The following is a 19,905-nucleotide window of genomic DNA, read 5'->3' on the forward strand; positions in this document are numbered from 1 at the left end:
AAAAATTGTGCATGCATAGTGGTTGCTAAGCTAAATAAATAAATTAAATAAATAAGCTAAATAAAGCTAAATAAATAAATGAGTGAATAAATTCCTTCTTCCTGAAGGAACCCAAGGTGGCTGAGAAAAAACCAATGTGAAAATACAAGAATGGCTTAAAATCACAATTAAAAAAAGAAACCATACTTTAAAACCTATAACTAAGAACATCATAAACAGCAATAATACATTAATACAATACAATGTAAGAGCAGCAGCAACCAACATAAAAAACCTAAGCCTGTAAAAGTCAGATGTTAAAAGGGCTGAGAATTCAGAAGGCTTGTCTGAAAAGAAATTTCTCCAGGCCTCTCCTGAAGGTCTCCAAGGAGGGAGCAGTTTGTAAATCAAAAGGGAGGGAATTCTGTAGGGTTGGTGTCACTTATGGGACTCAGCCTGGGAAGGCAGCTCATCTGAGAGAAGGAAAACTCTGATCCCAAACTTCCACTGCCTTGTGGCTACATCCAGTTATGGAAAAAGCTTCAGGAGACAACCTCGAGGCAAAATCCGGAGCCGGAGTACCTGAGGCAGTTCATGGCTGCATACAGTCACGCTTCTGCAATGCCACTGGAACCAACCATATTGGCCTCTGCCTTTCCATTGGACCATTTCAGCGATGTGGACAGGGAGGATTTGCTGCGTAGGTAACAGTGTATCCTCCATACCTACATTACCCAGGCTTCACGCACTGGGGAGGACACTCTGTTCCAGAACTTCTCAGTAGTGACACCTGCTGTTGGCATCCTTAAGTCTCAGACGACTATAGTATCGCGCTCTGACTTAAGGATGCCAACAGCAGGTGTCACTACTGAGAAGGCCCATTTGTACCTTGAGAAGGGATACAAACTTCATTGTGAATGTGTAGAAAGTGCTTCTGTGTGGGTGTAGGGGTGAGTGATTTGCCTTCTGATAGTGGTCATTTGTACCTCATGAAGTACTTGTCTATCTGCTGATCTTGGCATAGGAGCTTTTGGGGGGAGGGGGCAAGCTGAAAAGACTGTGTATGAATGAAAATACTATATATGAAGATGTGGGATTCCAGACACTGCAGCCCTTGTTAAAGTTTCTGTTTTACTTTGTGCAAGATTCAGCTAATTTGGTCTAATGTCTGTATTTTAATAGATGGGCTGGTGATCCCATTGGTGGAGCTGTCTGCAAAACAGGTGGCATTTCACATTCCATTTGAAGTGGTGGAGAAAGTCTACCCACCAGTGCCTGAACAGTTGCAGCTTCGTATTGCCTTTTGGAGTTTCCCAGAGAATGAAGAGGACATCAGGTAGTAAATTCTTTTGTTGTCACTTCTTTCCTTTTGGAATCAATTTCTTACCTTAGAAGCACTATCAGTGTAGCCAAGTATCTCTGCTACTATTTAGATATTTAAATTGTAAGTACTCCTTTGGTTTATTACAATAAAACCCCAAAGTGACAATAGGACAGTACCTTTATCAGGACCACCTGAAATGTCACAAAATGAGTATGCTTTCAGGTCCTCCCAAAATCTTTTCATTTTGGCTGGATGTTATTAAACAAGAGAGAGGAAAACAGTGATGTTCTGGGTCTGGTGAAAAAACCCAAGTCTGCATAACACCACCACTACCCTCTCTTTACAAAGCATATAATTCAATTGACAGTGCTAGATGCAAAATAGATCTAAGGTTCCATCAAAGGCTTTTGGGAGAAACAATGGATACTTGCCCTTTTGAAGAAGACTTCACATAGAACAATGGACTTAACACCTAGATTTCCCCTTTGCAGTGGCAGGCAGCATTAGTTGCCATTTAGAGTTCATTCTTTGCTGTATGCAAAAGATTTTTTTGCAGGTGTATTGGATTCTTCCTGATTCCATGCCTTGGAGATTACCATGGATAGAAGGTATCGGTAAGTCGCTGGATGGGGGGGAGATTTAATCCATGTAAAGGGGAAGTGTGTAGTTGTTCCCCTCTTTTTGAAGATAAATATTAAATTCAGTATGGCTCTTGTCATTTATATCAGTACTCCTGCATCAGTTACTTGGCTGTAAAGCATGGATGTGAGAATTACCTGATGAACAGTGTTTCTCGCTTGAGTCACATTTGCGTAATTGCTTAGTAGTGTAATGCTGGAAGTTTCCCAGTGGTCCTGGTATTGAGCATTGGGTCAGGGATTTGTGGGACATTGCATGGATGTAATATGTTAAGCAGAATGAAATGTTTAAGTAAAGGATATTGGCAGGCTGACTTGGTCCTTTTTGCAGACTGATAGTCTGGTTCCTCTTATCAGCCTCCTGCAACTCTGTCTAGTATTTAAGTGTAGCAAAGCACTTCACATGTATTCTTGATGTTGTCCTTGCTATAACTGGAAGTTGAGTATTATTCCGATACTGCAACTGGGGAGCCGAGGCTCAGTAGCTTGCCCAAAGCCACCTGCCTAAGCTCTTGGCAGAGGTAAAATTTGAACTGGGGAAACCCTGATCTCAGTTCAGCCACTACATTTTATCAGTTCTCAATTGTTCTCCCAGTAGCCTTTGGTGCAATCTTTGATCTTTTTTGCATCTAGCACAGTCTAATCTAGTGATGGCAAACCTTTTGGGCTTGGTGTGTCAAAGGTTTAGAAAATGCCTAACTTGACTCCTGGCATGATGTCCCCCCAATGGTTTATTTAACAAAAGAGAAATAATTCTTTACATATTCATTAATTTTTTAAAAAGAGTACAGTCCAATTATTTATGGTGCTATCTATTATAAAAAGAGAAATAATTTAAAAAATGATTCACAAGTAAAACTCAGTTGTCAGGTGTAGGTGAAAACTAGTGTTGCCCAAAACGTTGTGGTGTATCAACCTTTGACACGCATGTCATTGGTTTGCCATCACTAGTCTTTTATAAGATGAGGTGAAGGTAGTGCATATTTGGGTAGTGTTGTGAAGGTAATGTTGTTCATGTTTACTGTACCCAGGAACATTTATTTTTCCTTTTCCTTGCTAACATCCGCTCATTGAAAACTCACTCATTACCTTGAAAGGTTATGATAAAGGTATTACTCTACTAGTAATTATTACTAGTATTACTAGTAATTACTCTAATTACTTAGTAATTACTAAGTATTACTCTCTAGTAATACTAGAGAAAAAAAAACTAGTAATCCCCTGGGGGCTGGGGATAAGAATAGGCCCTCAGTTTGGCTGTACTTGTCCTAAGAGGCGACTAAACAGCCACCGGGTAGATGGGACTTGTCAGCCTGGGAAGGCAGCTCATCTGAGAGAAGGAAAACTCTGATCCCAAACCTCCACTGCCTTGTGGCTACATCCAGTTATGGAAAAGGCTTCAGGAGTCAACCTTGTGGCAAAATCCGGAGCTGGAGTCCCTGAGGCAGTTCATGGCTGAACACAGTCACATTCTGGCAACTCCTGCGACGCCGCTGGAACCAACCGTATTGGCCTCTGCCTTTCCATTTGACCATTTCAGCGACGTGGAGAGGGGGGATTTGCTGCATGGGTAACAGCCTATCCTCCATACCTACTTTACCCAGGCTTCACGCACTGGAGAGGACACTCTGTTCCAGAACCACCATTCAGAGCGTGACACCATAGTCTTCTGAGACTGAAGGATGCCACCTAGTAATTACTCTATTGTGACTGTTAATGGTTAGATCAGTGGTTCTCAAACTCTCAGGGAGTTTAAGAACCGAGATAAGTTGAGGGGGAGGGGGGAAGGCACTGACTCAATCCCCAGGATTGCTCTGCTGCCAGGGACAAGGGTTTTTTCCACTTAACTACAGCCAGCTCTAGCCTCCTAGAGGGTCTAGGGAGCCTGGGGACCCCCTCTGCAGGGCTCTCCAAGCATCTTGAAAAAGTAAAACACCCACTTCCTTTTTTCATCACAGAACTGGGAATGTTTTTTTACTTCTCAAGATGTTTGGAGGCTTGGAGAACCCTGCAGAGGGGGTCCCCAGGTTCCCCAGTCCCTCAGGAGGCTAGAGCGGACTGTAGGTAAGCGGGGGGAAAAACCCTCCTTGTCCCTGGCAGCAGCACAAATTTGCAGATCATTTTGCTGCCTTCCCCCCCTTTCCTACTCCTTAGGGTGGCCGGAGACAGGGCTTCTCAGGCTGGTGGATCATGGCCCACCAGGTTAAGAACCCCTGGTTTAGAAAATTTTGTGCTCAATGGTTTGTAAACCTTTTATTAACATTTTTCTTGTAATTCTTTGAACTCTTAATATTTGCAGAATAACACAGCCTTGAAATAGCACTTCACACAAAGTTTGTAACTAAACGTATGTTAAAGCATACATTGTTTGGAGTTTTTGTAGTTGAATAAAAGTGTTTCTGGAAAGCTGAAGGAATATAACGATACTAGGGTTATTTGGAAAGTAATCTCTGGTAGACTATTCAAGAGAAAAAAAAGAAGCAATTCTATTATGCACAGAAGTTACTTACTATACAACACTACTCGGAGTAATCGTCATCCAAATTGAGGAACTTGTTGTAGCATAGCACAAGCTTTTGTATGCCCTTGTCAAAGAACATCAATGCAGACTCCACTTGATGCTTTTTTTGTGAATGTCTGTGAGCTTTTTGGGCACCCACCTTGCCCCAAACTTGTGATAGCCTAGTTTCTTTAGTCTCAGTTAAAAAGTCACACTGTCTCTGCCCAATCTGTTGCAGAAACTCAGTTAATTTTTTTACATGTGTGCAAAAATGACGCATTTCCTCACCATGTTTTATGGCATTGTCTAGACCCCTGGTCTAGAACATAGTCTTAATTCTTAGGGCATACTGCCCAACTTTAAGTATTACATTGGGCCCTCTTAACTATCCAAATTAATTCTTGTTTGTATCTCTAGAGTGACCAGATGAAATGGAGATCAGGGTTTCTATACTCTTTAAGAGTTGTATAGAAGATGAAATTTTGGCAGGTGCAGCTTGCCATACAGGGTTGAGTTGCATCTGTTGAAATGTCCTACAAAACTATGACAACTATAGGAGACCTGTCTTTCTTTGCATTTGGTTCCCCCTTGCTGCTTTGTTCCTTTTTCTAAGCCATAAAAAAGAGAATGGTCCTGATTGGTGGATCAAGGCCCATAGGTGGGTCACACTCCAACATAAGCTGGTTCTGAACAATGGTTTTACACCCAATCGCCTGGAATGCAGTGCTCTTCATCTCAATTGAGAAATAACATTTCAACAATTACTTTTCTTAGACTGTACTCCTGCTTGGCAAATGGCAGTGCGGATGAGTTCCAGAGAGGAGAGCAACTTTTCCGAATGAGGGCTGTTAAAGATCCACTACAGATAGGTATGTTCTTTATTACTGCCTTATGTTGGTGCTGAAAAGACAGAAATATGCAAAATACCTTGAAGGTCAGGGAGGGAGAAGGATTTCAGAGTTAGAGTGACATGGAGGGTTTCAACAATGCACTATCTTAGTGTATACTGTGGTGCATCGTATCATCCTTTGGTGGTAGTGTGTTGCTACAATCAGCTGGAATAACAGGACCTAGTGGAAAGGAACTGGATAAGGACGTTCCCCCCCGCCAATGTTTCTCCCTCAAGGATATAAAGGACTGGGACTGCAGGGCCCATTTTGATGTGGTGAAGTCTCAGAATTACTGCAGATGTCAGTAGGTGTCTGACTGGTGGTGTCGGAAGAAGTTTTGTATAAATTACTAAATTGGCTTAAGCAGTTCGAGATGTTTTGACCTTCATCAGAGGTGATTCCAAAGGGAACTACCACCATGACTTATGCAGTCATAGTATATGCTCACCAGTACTTCACGTCTTCCTTTGGTTATTTTATATTTACCCTAAAATTGACTGAGATTGCTGTAACTATCAGTTCAGATATGGCAGCAAACATAGATATATTTCTTTAGCTGTGATTTCATGTTATAACTAAGCTGAACCATGGATAAGAAAGTAGAGATATTTATCTTCTAATCAAAAGTCATGAATTCTGCTTAGTGGTAACATGATTATAACTTCTCTCATAACCAATTCAGCAATCCATCATATATGTAGTAAATTACCAAATATTTGTTCCCTATTACCAGATGTTATCTGATAGCAAAGCATGGTTTGATCCTAGTTTGATATACAGTACTAGCTTTTTCTCACTATACTTAATTATCAAGCAGAGTTTCTAGAGTTTGCATGTAATAGGGAACTGTGGTTTGTCCTTGAAGTAAAAGCAAAAACTGCTTTCTCCTCCTGCGTGGGGCAGAAGGGAGCCTGTGGTTCCCTAGGCTCATTCACATATTACTTACCATGATCATGGTTTTTCAAAGGCTGTGCTCCATAGTGTCCTCCACCTTCTGAGGTGAGGTAGGCTTCTCTTTTCGGCACCTTGTTTGAACACGGTCATCCTGGCCCTTTGTAAAACTCAGCACCTTCTTTATTCTGTTTTTTTCAGCTGTGATAGACTCCCAAAGATTACAGTTAAAATTCCTGTAGAGATACAACATAACTGGGGATATGTTGGTGCATGTAAGACAGTCTCCTTTGACCCCTTGGCAGTGGTTGATATACTCTAGGTTCCAAGCTCCAGAGAGAATACTCTTAAGAAATGGGGCAGAAAGTGCTGCAGGTAGATTCAAAGGCTTTTTAATGGTAAAGCTGTCAAGGCACACACATGTAGCCATTCTGCTGATCTTCAGAGTCTTTTGCTCCTTTATGGTTGTGATACTGTAGGTTCTCCCTTCCTTTCTTCAGCTAATAAGTGCCAGTTAAAAACATGCTTTTTGCATAAAGCTTTTATTAGTTGTTTGAGACACTCTCTGTGATTCTACTGCTATATTTAAAAGCTGTTTGAATTTGTTTTTTCTGCTGTTGTGTTCAATTTTGATGTTTGTTTTTTGTATTGTAGTGTTTTGTATGTATTGGTTAGTCATCTTGAAAATTACTGTTAAGGGGCAGAGTACAAATATTTTAAATTAATTATGGTAATAACATTAGTAATGGATTAGAGATCATTTTGGGTTAATCAGCCAGGTAGCATGGAAGAAAGTTTCTTTGGGCACAACCCTAACCAGGACTACTCAGAAGTAAGTCCTAGTTTGTTCAATGCGGCTTACTCTCAGGAAAGTGTGGTTAGGATTGCAGCCATAAAGGCATTTAGGGTGCAATCCTAACCCCTTATGTCAGGTCTTTCCAGCACTGACTTAAGGGCAAAGCAGCTCGGAGGTAAGGGAACAAACATTCCCTTAGTTTGAGGAAGTCTCTGTGAGTGACATCCAACTGCAGGATGCAGTACATGTCCCATTGGCACTGCTATGCCAGTGCTGGAAAGTACTGACATAAGGGGTTAGGATTGCGCCCATAGTGTGTTGACCAGCTTTCTATTTCTTCTCTGCGCTAACACCTTTTTTGATATGATCCTTCAGTATGACTTGGGGAACTTGCTAGAAGCACATACAGCTCAGCTGGTTCAAGAGGGAAATGAATAAATACACAAATGAACGTTTGGCAGTTATGTATAACTTTCTCTCTCTTTAGGCAGAGTATCTGAAAGAACCTAGTATATTTTTGTTCTTAAAACAGTTTGTTCTCAATAGTTAAGTAAATTTACCTGTTTAGCAACCTTTTTAGTGAGGAAAACTGCATCTAGAAAATGTTTGCTTTGTGGGAATATTAGGCATGATTTGACAATGGATGGAAAGATGTATTCTACTGCTATACAAGGAGATTTTAGCTCTGGATTGATTAGGTAGCCTTGGACATGCTCCTTCACCCACAGTTGTCACCATCTGTAAATTCAACAAGTTTATTGATAAAATTAAAGTTTTTAAGATGGTGAGATGCTCTAAGGGTTGTGTAACTGTTGCTGTGTTCTGTAACTTTTTGGATCATGAGCCCTTTTGGGACAGGGCCCAATTTAGAGCCCAATCCTATGCAACTTTCTAACACTAGTGCAGTTGCAATGTAGCCCTGAGGTAAGGGAACAAGGATTCCCTTACCTTGAGGAAGCCTTCGTGACTGTCCCCCCCACTCATAACAGGATGCAGTGCATATTCCATTGGCGTGGCTGCATCGGCACTGGAAATTTGGATAGGATTGGGCCTGTAGTTATTCTGATTTTTCTGTGAACCACTTGTGAACTTGTTGTTGAAAGCAGTACTGTATATAAATGTTCTTAATAAGAACAAAGGATGTGAGTAGAAGGGTGTTTGAATTCAGTCTAATGGGATCCTCTAGTTGAGGCATAAATCTTTATTGCTGAAAACCCCTTTTTTGAAAACCTGTTCTTATTGTGTGGTGTTTGATATTTAAAAGATATTGTGGCCCTCTTGAAGGATTTATGGCTTCTTGCTAAATTACAGCACTTGTGATTTTAATTAAAGTGAACGGAACAGTATTAAGGGTGGTAGCTGTTGGGATAATTGGTTTGTTAATTTCATGATGAGTTGGGACACATTTTGTTGTGTGTGAGCTCTGTATTTCTGTGCTTCAGTACCAGATAGTAACTTTTTTGACCTGTTCTTCAACAGGTTTCCACTTGAGTGCTACAGTGGTACCTCCCCAGATGGTGCCACCAAAAGGAGCATACAACGTGGCAGTGATGTTTGACAGATGCAGGATCACCTCGTGCAGCTGTACCTGTGGAGCTGGGGCCAAATGGTGTGCCCATGTTGTAGCCCTCTGTCTCTTCCGGATACACAATGTATGCTTTGAATTATGTCTTTATGCTGCTTAAAGTAAACAGGGCTTACTAAAGTAAATGGGGGTGGGTTTTGGACGCTGTCTAGCATAGTTTTCTGCCCGTTTGTCTGCCAGGCAGAACTGTACTGCTATTTTCAGTCTTTGAGCATCATTGGCTAACTTGTATTTAAAAGTAGGGAAAGTCTTCCCATATTTAGTTACCCTGGACCTTATGTTTGGCATTATTTTTCATTGAAAGCTGCAAATCTGAAAGGATCTACATGTTATTCTAAAAGTCCTCAGAAAATTAGCCAGTGGAGTATTCTAATGGACTCTTGATACGTAGCAGTGAGGGAAACGTTTATATTAACTGCAGATTAATCGGAAATCAAGAGATGACTAGGTTTCAGATTGCTGCTAGGGTTCACATAAGAGACCTGACCTAGCCCAGTGGAAGTTTTTTTTCTTGAAAATCTGACTTTGAGTCATATTAGAAAGTATTTTTGAACCACCTCGTTGCTCAATTTCAAAAGCACTTTTGAAATGGCATTTTTCATGCAGCACTGAGGAGTGCTGTTCAGAAAACACAAGTCTGCAGTCTCTTGGTTTGCAGAACTAGTTGCACAGTTTTGAAACCAGACTGATAGGTCAAAAGCCTCTATGCTTTACCTTCAAAGAGATAAGTTGTGAGCGAGTTTGCTTTGAATTTCAAAGGTTCTCTTGGCTCTTTGAATGTGCCCATTGCTGTGGACACACTTTTGGACATGCACATGACTGGAGACGTGTGTTGCTGAGAAATTGGTGGCTGGAGCTCACAGAGTAGGGAACTGTGATTGAAATGCATGTGAAACTGATGGACTAAAATCCAAATGGACCCTTGTGAGTTGTTGTTCTCTGGTTTTCCTGTTTTCTGTATATAAACCCAGAGATTACTTCAGTGTTAAGCCATTCTTGGCTCATCTTTCTTCAGTGTTTCTGATTTCTGTGTGTATTTTAAATTACGTCTTGCTTCAGACATAGATTCTTGTTTAGAGGTCATGGGTTTCATTGTGATTGTGAAGCTGCTTCCCTAATGATCTCACCAATGTACATGGTATGGCTTGCTGGCTGAAGGATGTAAAATATGCTTTAAGCTTTATTTAGTTAGCTAGTCTCTGTATGAACTATGGAAAACTGTAGAAATGTGTCCAGTAAGAATGGCTGAAAGGAATAACCCAGGAAAGGAGGGAAATTGATGCTTTTCTTATGGGCTCAAAATTCTGTGCATACTTTCTTAGTAATCCTTAAAACAGGCCAGTAAAGTAGATCAATAATATCTCTATATAAATTTGCAGATTGGACGGCCTTAGGTGAACTATGTGCTTTCAGCTTCAGCCCCTTGTGAGATCATGGTTGAATTGATATTTGAACTGGGACTTTGAGTTCATAGTGTTTAGTACTTATAGCAGCTTTCAAAAGGAAGGCAATTAACCTCCAAATCTACTCTTCATGGTAAGAAGAAGTAGGATGAATAGGCTTTTCAGGAAAAAAACTTAAGGCCAAACTGTCAGGGTATAAGCAAAGAGAATTTTGAAGGTCAGGTGGCAGAATAATAGATGATTGATTTGCTAACTGTTAATAAAGCTGAAAAATAATAAACCTGAGCAATATAGCAGCAGAAGCAATTGATGAAAGGATTAAAGGGTAATTTTTGAATATGTGTATGAGTCCATCTGGAATTCTGTAAAAAAAACAACATTGAATTTAGAAAAGCAGTGTAGATTAAGTATTTGTGCTTTTCTGTAATGTCAGCAATATGTTTGGTACTCTGCAAACATAAATGAATGAAATTCATTGGAAAGAAACATCTTGTCTGAGGAGTGCAATCACTGCATAGGCAAAATGCATTGTACAAATTGCAGATCTAGTCTTGCTGTTCAGGATAATCTCTTTCCTTGGTGGATTGTTGAAAAGCTTAGGAGAATCAAGTGAAGGATTTGAGCTTAGAATGTGGAAAAACAAATGATCTTGTATGGTTCAGTTACCTAAAACTTCTCAAAGGGCTTATAAATAAACAATTTTTTAGATTATATAATGTAAATAATTTTTAAAGAGTGCCTTATATAGTGCTCCCACAAAAGCAAAATGGATTATTCTTAACAGCTAATTTATTTCCTATTCAGTGCCTGCCCACTGTTCATTTTTTCCCCCTTGGAGGTTAAGTTGCAAGGAACCTAGAATTAACTGCTTGCCAGAGGTGGCTATTAAAGCTATTGCTTATTGTAGTCTGGGTTGAAAAATTGCAATTGCTGATTTAAGAAGGCAAAGAACGCATGAAGTTGCTTATGCTGAATGTCTTTTACAGAACCAAATGTTTCTGATTTGCTTAGAGAGCTTGTACCAAAAAGAAAAGACTGAGTAATGAGTGGCTGTGTAAGTTAGTGGTGTGAAAGATAATAATTCATTAATTGGGAAATGATCATAATTGTATAGTTTCTCATAAAATTATTGTGTTTGCTGAATACTGAAAAGCAGCAGATCTTCTTAGTTTGTGAGCCCTTTTGGGACAGGGAGCCATTTAGTTGTTTGATTTTCATTGTAAACTACTTCGAACATTTTTGTAGCAGACTATAAATATTAATAATTTTAGTGGTTTGTGAATTCCCTGACAGTTGTGCCGACAGTTAGCATCTACCTTTACCACACTAAGGATGCAATTTTCTGTGTACTTACCTGGATGTAAGTGCTACTGAACTTGGTGTGTTTTCCTTCTGAATGGACATTCATTGGTTTGGGTAATGAAAACAAAGCCAATAAAAGCAAAGTTTATTTTGAATGCATCTTGCTGTGACGAAGATACCTTTTCTAAAACTCTGTCTGTGATAACCTTGCCTAGATCTCTGCTCATGTCTTATATGGTTGTATTCCTTTGGGGTTAGTAATTGAACATTAAGGCTTCAGTTTTATGAGAGCAGTGCCTTCATGCCCTGCCTTCTCTTTCTAGGCATCTGCTGTGTGCTTGAGAGCGCCTGTCTCAGAATCCTTGTCTCGACTGCAGAGAGATCAGCTGCAGAAATTTGCACAGTACCTCATCAGTGAACTTCCCCAACAGGTAAATAGAGGAGGAACTTAAGAGCCGTGCTGGATCAGGCCAAGGTCCATCTATTCCAGTTCACAGTATCTCATAGTGGCCCACCAGATGCCCCTGGGAGCAACCAAGATAACAAGATATTTGTATCCTGTTGCAACTCTCTTGTTCCTTTCCACAGGAACCATCATGCTTCCTGTTAATGTTTGGTTAGTCTCCTCCCTATAGCATGCAGGTTGGTTGTCTGCGGGTTGTGTTCTTCAGTTAAACACCTGTGCTTCAAGTGCTAGAAAGAAAACTGATGGTAATGGGCACAGGAGGCTGTTATTTATTTAGGATTCCCTTATTTGTGGTTCCCATATTTGTGAGCCCCTCCACCGAAACAGGTGGACACCTATATTGGCTGCTTTATTCTAAGTTCCATTTGTAATGATCCTGAGCATGGAATTGACCTTTTTCACAGCTGCTGCACACTTTCATCAAGCTGTTCACCGCAACCCCATGATCTGATCTGTCTGAGACAGGTCAGAATCAGCGTATAGCAGCAATGCACAGCATTCCCAAACACTCTTCACTCTAATCATACCAATGGGTGCTCTTTTATTTAATAATCTTCTTTCCCAAACTGTATTTATCGCAGCCTTGAAAACATTCATTTTCACTTTCTTCAGATAGTGAAGTCACAGTTGTACATAGTATTTTGGCTCTCCAAGTGAAATTTTAAATCTGTGTATACTGTGGTACCCCTTTCTGGTGGGGGGAGTAAAGTCAAAAGTCACATTTCAGTTTCCCAAGTTTAACAGCTGTATCCTCTTAACTGTAACTGTATATCCAGCAGGCTGGGAAAGGTGAAGAGGGACAGGCAATCCACCTCCTTAAAATATTGGAATGAAAGGCAACTGAAATGAACGCACGGGGGTTTATTTAGAAGACACTTGCACTAAGTGCATAGTTTTGCATGTAAAACTGCCACCAGAAGTAGTGGGGTAAGAGCAACAATATGTGTTAGAAAGAACTGTCCAAATGAGTAGAAAATGGAAATAACATTGACAGGCAGAAAGCATGGGATGCCTCTTAGGGGTTGCTGTATCCTTAAAGTTCTGAGGTTAATATTGAAGGCTTTTGAGCTTGGTATTGTACTTTCTAGTGTGGCTGGTTTGGAGAGAGCTCCTGGAACCATGATATTGCTCTTGTGTGTTCTTATATTTAGTAACTAAATGCCCATACCATAACTACAAGGCCTTATTTTTGACATACATAGTGAACAAATTATCAATTTAAATAATGTTAAAACAGTGTTTACTGATTGGTAAATATTAAGTGTTATTAAACAAAGCATGTACATTGATATGTTGAGGGTCTATTTGTAAATTAACTCATGGTGCAATCCTATGAATGTCGACTTGGAAGGAAGCCCCAGTGAGTTCAGTGGGGTGGACTTCCATGTAATAGGTATAGGATTGCAGTCTTAATAGTATGCAGTGCTGTTTAGAAAACTTTTAATTTAAAGGTGCCTTTTTTCTTAATTTAAACCTGTTCACCCTACTGAAAAAGAGTTTAATGCTTTACTGGCAGACAACTCTGTTGTTTAAACAGCATTACATTTTTTTTCCTCGTGCTTAGATACTTCCTACTGCTCAGCGTCTACTGGATGAGCTGCTGTCTTCTCAGTCGACTGCAATCAACACTGTATGTGGGGCTCCAGGTAACTTGAATGTTTTACTTTTTTAATTTTCAAATTTAAAATTTAATAGCTTTCAAATGTGTGAAGTAAACTTTGCTTTTGAAATGCTGAGGCACTATATTCCATGGTTTTATAAAATAAGGGATAAGGGCGAGAAGACAATATCCCTGGGAATCCTCTTGGATTATTGTCCCTTGAGAATAGTAAGGAAGGAGGCTTTATTTTTACTGACAACTTGTTAATTTAGTTCACTATGTTGTATCAGTTGAGGGAGAGTACAATATAATCAGTGTTCAAAAAGATATTTGAGACAACTTAATTCCTGGAATTAAGCTAGGTAAGACTTGCTGTTCATTTCACTTGTAACTGTCTGTTGGGAATAAACCACATCTGATACGTTCAAAAATGTGTGTTTTTTCCTTAAGATCCCACAGCTGGTCCCTCAGCTTCAGATCAGAGCACCTGGTACTTGGATGAATCTACGTTAAGTGATAACATAAAGAAAACCCTTCACAAATTTTGTGGTCCTTCTCCTGTTGTCTTTAGGTAAACTTTTTCCTTCAGTATCTGTATTGCCTTACTAAACCAAATGCAGCCTGCAAAGTGCTTGCCTACACCCCCCTGTTCAGGGAGACATCAAAAACAGGTGATTTAGCAAGCTGCAGGTGGGCTCTTAATACACACCTGGCATTTGTACTGTCACCAGTTAAGCCATTGTGCCTTTTGGTTATGATTTCTCTACAACTGGTTGCAAACATGACAAAGATAATTTTTTGTGATTGCCTTAACTTATAACAACACCAGTATTGTATTGCATTGCTCTGCCCTGTGTTTTGTGTCATCAATTTGATTAACCCATTAGGGCAAAAAGTCACAGATTGTTGGTGTATAGTATCACTAGCTGTATTTTCAGAGATGTCAGTCACTAGAACTTTGTTCTTGTCAACAGATGTATCATTTCACTTTGCAAGTGTTGTGCATGTGTTTGAATGTCTTCTATCCAAAAATATTCCTGATGTACAGGAAACTAGATAATCAGGAATTTTTTCCTGATCTCGTTTTCTATGCACAGGAATCTTTTAGTATTCAGTTGTATGAGTCCATACCTGCAGTTTGAAATGGTAGAGACCAGAAACAGTATTTTTTATCTGTTGTTGGGGAGCTAGACTCTTAACAGCTGGGGTGGGTGGGTGGGGGGAATCTGATGCTATAGTCCAGGGATGTCCAAACATTGGCAGGAGGGCCACATCATCTCTCAGACACTGTGTCAGGGGCCAGGAAAAAAAGAATTAGTTTACATTTCAAATTTAAATAGATTTACATAAATGAATATATTAGAGATGGAACTCATGAATATATGAAGGTCATGCAATAGCTCAAGGCCTATAAAAGGCCTTGCACAAAGCAAGGCCGGCCTTTCCTTTGCTTCTGCAGCAGCATCATAGGCATGAAGCAGTGGGGGGAGCCCTTGTCCCACAGCTAAAGTGAGAGGTAGAACAGTTTGTCCTCACGCTGAGAGCAGTTGCATTGGGCCAATGTGGGCTCCAGCAAGTCTTCAGAGGGTCAGAGACTCATTGGAGGCTGCGGGCTCCCTGCGGGCTGGATTAGGAGTCCCTGAGGATGAATTGTAGCCCCTGGGCCAGGGTTTGGGCACCCCTGCTGTAGTCCATCTACAGAACAGAGAAGATGAATTGGTCCAGATACAATTGTGGTATGTCTACTTTCCAGCACTGATACAATACTCAAGCAAGGTTTTTAGTCAAAATTCCTCTTGTGAAATGTCACACCGTACAATGTGTGTCCCACAGAGTATTGGTTTTGGACATGGGAGATGTTGGTTCAGAGATACTCAGCCATAGTTTTGAGTGTCATCTCTGTCTCTGTTGCTTGTTGGTAAAAGTGTATAAAGATGGATGAGGAAGTCTGTGAAGTCCTTATGAATATTTAAAGTTAGAGTTATTCTATTCTTATATGCTATCCTCATATTTTTCCTTGCATTTTGTACCTTTTTCAACTTTACAGTGATGTGAACTCCATGTACCTCTCTTCCACGGAGCCCCCAGCTGCGGCTGAGTGGGCCTGTCTTTTGCGCCCCCTGAGAGGAAGGGAACCTGAGGGCATCTGGAACTTGCTCTCTATTGTTCGAGAGATGTTCAAAAGACGGGATACCAATGCAGCTCCTCTTCTGGAGATTCTAACAGACCAGTGTCTGACATATGAACAGGTGTTTTAAATTTTTATTTATGAAATGTTTTCCCTGCATAGCTTAATTTTTGAAGAAAGCTTACAAAAATGATTGATTTGTGGGAAGGCTCAGGGAGGCTGTGCAGGAATCTGTGACAATGGACTACTTGGCCTAGCTAAGAACATTCTGCAGGAAGTACTAAAATATTACTTAATGGATTTTTCTAATCTGGCAAAGTACTTTTATCTGTTAACTGGTTAAAAATGGAGTTTTGGTCTTCTAACATTTCTGCATTCTTTTCCTACAGATAACTGGTTGGTGGTACAATGTGAGGACGTCTGCATCTCACAGTAGTGCAAGTGGACACACTGGCCGCAGCAATGGCCAGTCGGAAGTGGCTGCTCATGCTTGTGCAAGCATGTGTGATGAGATGGTGGTCCTCTGGAGGCTTGCTGTCTTGGATCCAACCATCAGCCCCCACAGGTAAGGAGTGGGTTAGTCCTTAACATAACTGTACAAGGTTCCCTCTAGGCAACCAGCCCATTGAGAAATATTTTATTTTTTCTATCTTTTTTAATTTTTTGGGAAGTGTGTACTCTGCTTTTCCATATACTTATACAAAAGTTGGGAGTGGTGATTTGAAGTTGCCACCAACCTTTCTTGTCATGTTCCCATTGCATCCCATTTCCCCTTTGTTTTATACTCCATAAGTGTTGAACATATAATCTTCTATCACTATTTGTCTATTCAGGGCAACTCTACAGCTGTTGGGTTTTACTACCAAGAAGGTTTATCCATCTATGATAGTAATCATGGCAGCTAAAAGCACAATCTCCTTTACTGTGGACACTGCTTACAACCATTAGCATTAGCTGTATGGGGGAATTTGTCTGTATGTATTGGCTGTAAGGGGAGGGGAGAGCACATGCTGTGCAGGCAGAAATTTTCAGATTCATTTTACAACATCTCCTATTAAAAGATCTGAGGTAGGAGGGCTGGTAACAATGGCTGCCTGAGTCCTTGGAGACCGGCTGCTATTTGGAGTAGACAGTACTGTGCTGGGTGAACTAATCGACTGATCTGGTAGAAGCTGGTTTTATATGCTTACATGGACTGAGATGATCTGAAGTGGTCAGATTTTTCCAAGGTGGTTTTGTGGAGCCGAAATGGAATGAAAGGTATTAGTAAATATTAGTTGGGTGTGCAATTTCTCATCAAATTCCAGTGATAAAGGAAACTTGGAAGAATATAGGAGAAGATATTGGGATGGGGAACAAACAATGAATGTGTAGTTTTGTCTGTAGCTCATCTGTGTCTGTCTCATGTTCCTCCTTTTCCGTGATGCTAGGCGAAGAGACTTGTGCACGCAGCTAAGGCAGTGGCAGCTAAAGGTAATAGACAATGTCAAAAGGGGTCAGCACAAAAAATCCCTTGAGAAACTGTTCCAGGGTTTCAAGCCAGCTGTGGAAGCCTGCTATTTCAACTGGGAGGAAGCCTATCCGATTCCAGGCATCACCTACAGCAGTGCTGACAAGAAGAATTCCTTTTGTTGGGTGAAGGCCATTCAACAGAGGAACTGCCGGCCACAGTGTGCAGAAACTTTCTGTGAATCAGGGAGAGCTCATGGACTGGATGCTGCAGGAACTTGCCTGCAACTAGGGGACAGATCACGCCCTGCTTCCCAAGAGCCAGCTGTGCGCCCCAAAGAACTGATTGGGAAGCGGAAAGTTGTCTCTGATGGTCCCCAGCGTGTTCTGAGACGACTTTCAGCAGAAGGCGATAAAGCTGCTCACAAAACAGCCGTGAACAAGGGCAAACTTCCAGCAGGAAAGAACTTGACAAGTAAACATAGTGGGAAGCGTCGTATGAGCAGCGAGGATAGCTCTCTGGAACCAGACTTGGCAGAGTTGACTTTAGATGACAGCAGTCTGGCTCTTGGGGCAGAGGCCAGCAACACATTCAGCTTCACAGAGAGTCCTTTGAGTAGGAGTTACAGGGATGCATTTGAGGATGATGGTGGAGTGTATTTTTCAGAGGCAACTGAGCCCACACTCAGGAGCAGTCCTTCCACCAAGAAAACTCCTAAGGACCCTGTGGGGGAAGTGGGTAGTGGAGATGATGACCTTCCTTGTCCAGATGAAAATAGTGGTGGGGTGAGTCTGAAGCCAAAAGAACTGGGGGAGAATGGTGCAGCTGGTGGAGAAGAAGATGACGATGACTACCAGGTGTACTATCTGAATCCCCAGGAGGTGGCTAAGGAAGAGGATGACAAAGCTGAGGGAGGGACAGAAGAAGAGCAAGACATCTTTGCTGGGATTAAACCTTTGGAGCAGGAAAACCGCATGGAGGTAAGGGGTGTGTGTGTTAGAAAGCCAAAAACATTTGCATGCACTTCTTGAGACTTATTTGGCCCTTGCATATGCTTGTGGCTTCAAGAGAGCATGCAAACCTTATATCTTGCTTACACTCATGGGTTGGGGGCTAAAATGCCAAAAGCAGTACTGTTTAACTTGCATCTTCTGTTTGTTCCAGTCATATTGTATATATTAACACTTAACATTTGTGATACACTTTTTGAATCTTTGCATATTTTACGCTACATTATCTCAATCTTTGCAATTGCTCTTTAAGGTAGTTTGTTTGGGAAAGGACTTGTAGTTCAGTGGTGGAGCATATGTTTTGTGTGTAGAATGCCCTGGATTCTCTGCCTCTAATGGTCCTGGACCCACCTCCTGGGTTACTGACCTTAACTCCTTTTCTGTAAGACAGGAGAAAAGACTGGATGGGGTGGGGAGCACTCAGTTCCTTCATACAATGACAAACAACCAACAAGGGTTACAAACAACTTCCCATTCTATTAACAATAATAAGATCCCCCACATTCACAATCCAAAGAAAGGTCATTTAAAAAAATACCAGAGAAGCATATTTCCATTCACAAGTTCCACACTGCTTCATTCTCCTAACTAATGTGGTACTCTTCTTCCCCTTTCTTTTATACTCCAACTAATCAGCTGACCATATCCCTCCCTTCAGTAATCCCAGCCTTACACCAGCTGAACAGAATAATTACAACTTCACAAACCCAGTCAAGAACTTTAAGGGGCCAGCACATTACACTGCCTAAGAGACACTCTAATACCAGGACTGATAAGAGTTTCTGATTGAGACTTTAGGAGTTTGTTGTCTGTCAGACTAAACAGTACTGGACTAGATGGACCAGTAGTTTGACTGGGTAATGCAGTTTCATGTTGTTGCCTTGAATTGTAGGTGGGGTGGGGTGTAAGTCTAAAGAATACTAGCTTGCCTAAAGCAACCCAATGAGGTCATGGCTGAGTCAAGATTTGAACCTGGATCTTTGTGGCTCATGCACTTGCTACAAGATCATGCTACAACAATCCTCTGCACCCATGCTGCGGCCCGTATCTGAGGCCTTGGCTGCTTTGTCATTTGAGATGGATGGTTTTCTTCCTTTTATTTCTCAGTCCTGTCAGTGGGACTATATAGCTCGGTCTGGTGTTGGAAGGGAAGAAGGAAATTGTCCCTAGTTTGGGTCTGGAGGTCTAACTGATAATGCCACATTAACAACAATAGAGGAAAGCTTCTGATCTGGATCTAGAGGCAGGAGGAGGGCAGGAGGTCTGGTCTAGAGGGTAGAGCCTCCGTCTGCCTGAAGATAACATCCACAAGGTCGCCAGTTCGAGGCCACAGGCACCGTGCGACCTTGAAGCAGCTGACAAGCTGAGCCGAGCTATTTCATCTGCTCTGAGCGTGGGAGGATGGAGGCCAGAATGTGAAGCCAGATCAGAATGAAACACCTGAATGTAGTGGTTCTTGAAAGAAAGAACCTTCTTTCAATTGTAAAAATCCCTATTTAATAAGGGATTTAAATAAAGCCTGCCTATGTAAACCGCCTTGAATAAAGTCTTGAATAAAGACCAAGAAAGGCGGTATATAAATACCTGTTGTTATTATTATTATTATCTGATTTGTTTTCAATCCTTCATCAACAGATCCTCTTCGCATGTGCAGAGGCATGTGCAGAGGCTCTCTATGCACACGGCTATAGCAGTGAAGCATGTTATTATTATTATTATCTGATTTGTTTTCAATCCTTCATCAACAGATCCTCTTCGCATGTGCAGAGGCTCTCTATGCACACGGCTATAGCAGTGAAGCATGCCGCCTCACAGTTGAGCTTGCCAAGGACTTGTTGGCCAACCCTCCTGATCTCAAGGTGGAGCAGCCTCCAACCAAGGTACAGTACTGATATAGGATTAGTTTGAATGGAAGGACAAGTATTGAAAGTCAGACAGAAATG

The 19,905-nt window shown here is 41.1% G+C and overlaps 1 protein-coding gene across 3 annotated transcripts in view; it reads left to right on the forward strand.

Annotated features, from left to right (window-relative positions):
• Positions 1 to 19,905, forward strand: part of ZSWIM8 (zinc finger SWIM-type containing 8) — a 54,515-nt gene that overhangs the window by 13,433 nt on the left and 21,177 nt on the right. For 2 of the 3 annotated variants that reach the window (XM_066620866.1, XM_066620867.1), the window contains 10 exons: positions 1,162 to 1,315; positions 5,216 to 5,310; positions 8,498 to 8,670; positions 11,632 to 11,739; positions 13,339 to 13,420; positions 13,825 to 13,945; positions 15,422 to 15,623; positions 15,892 to 16,067; positions 16,933 to 17,932; positions 19,711 to 19,842. In XM_066620866.1, coding sequence (XP_066476963.1) covers positions 1,162 to 1,315; positions 5,216 to 5,310; positions 8,498 to 8,670; positions 11,632 to 11,739; positions 13,339 to 13,420; positions 13,825 to 13,945; positions 15,422 to 15,623; positions 15,892 to 16,067; positions 16,933 to 17,932; positions 19,711 to 19,842 — 2,243 coding nt within the window. The remainder of the gene's footprint in view (positions 1 to 1,161; positions 1,316 to 5,215; positions 5,311 to 8,497; positions 8,671 to 11,631; positions 11,740 to 13,338; positions 13,421 to 13,824; positions 13,946 to 15,421; positions 15,624 to 15,891; positions 16,068 to 16,932; positions 17,933 to 19,710; positions 19,843 to 19,905) is intronic. The other variant, XM_066620868.1, reaches the window with a different exon arrangement.

The sequence above is a fragment of the Tiliqua scincoides genome, chromosome 3 (assembly GCF_035046505.1).
Source record: "Tiliqua scincoides isolate rTilSci1 chromosome 3, rTilSci1.hap2, whole genome shotgun sequence".
In the NCBI taxonomy this organism is placed as follows: domain Eukaryota; kingdom Metazoa; phylum Chordata; class Lepidosauria; order Squamata; family Scincidae; genus Tiliqua; species Tiliqua scincoides.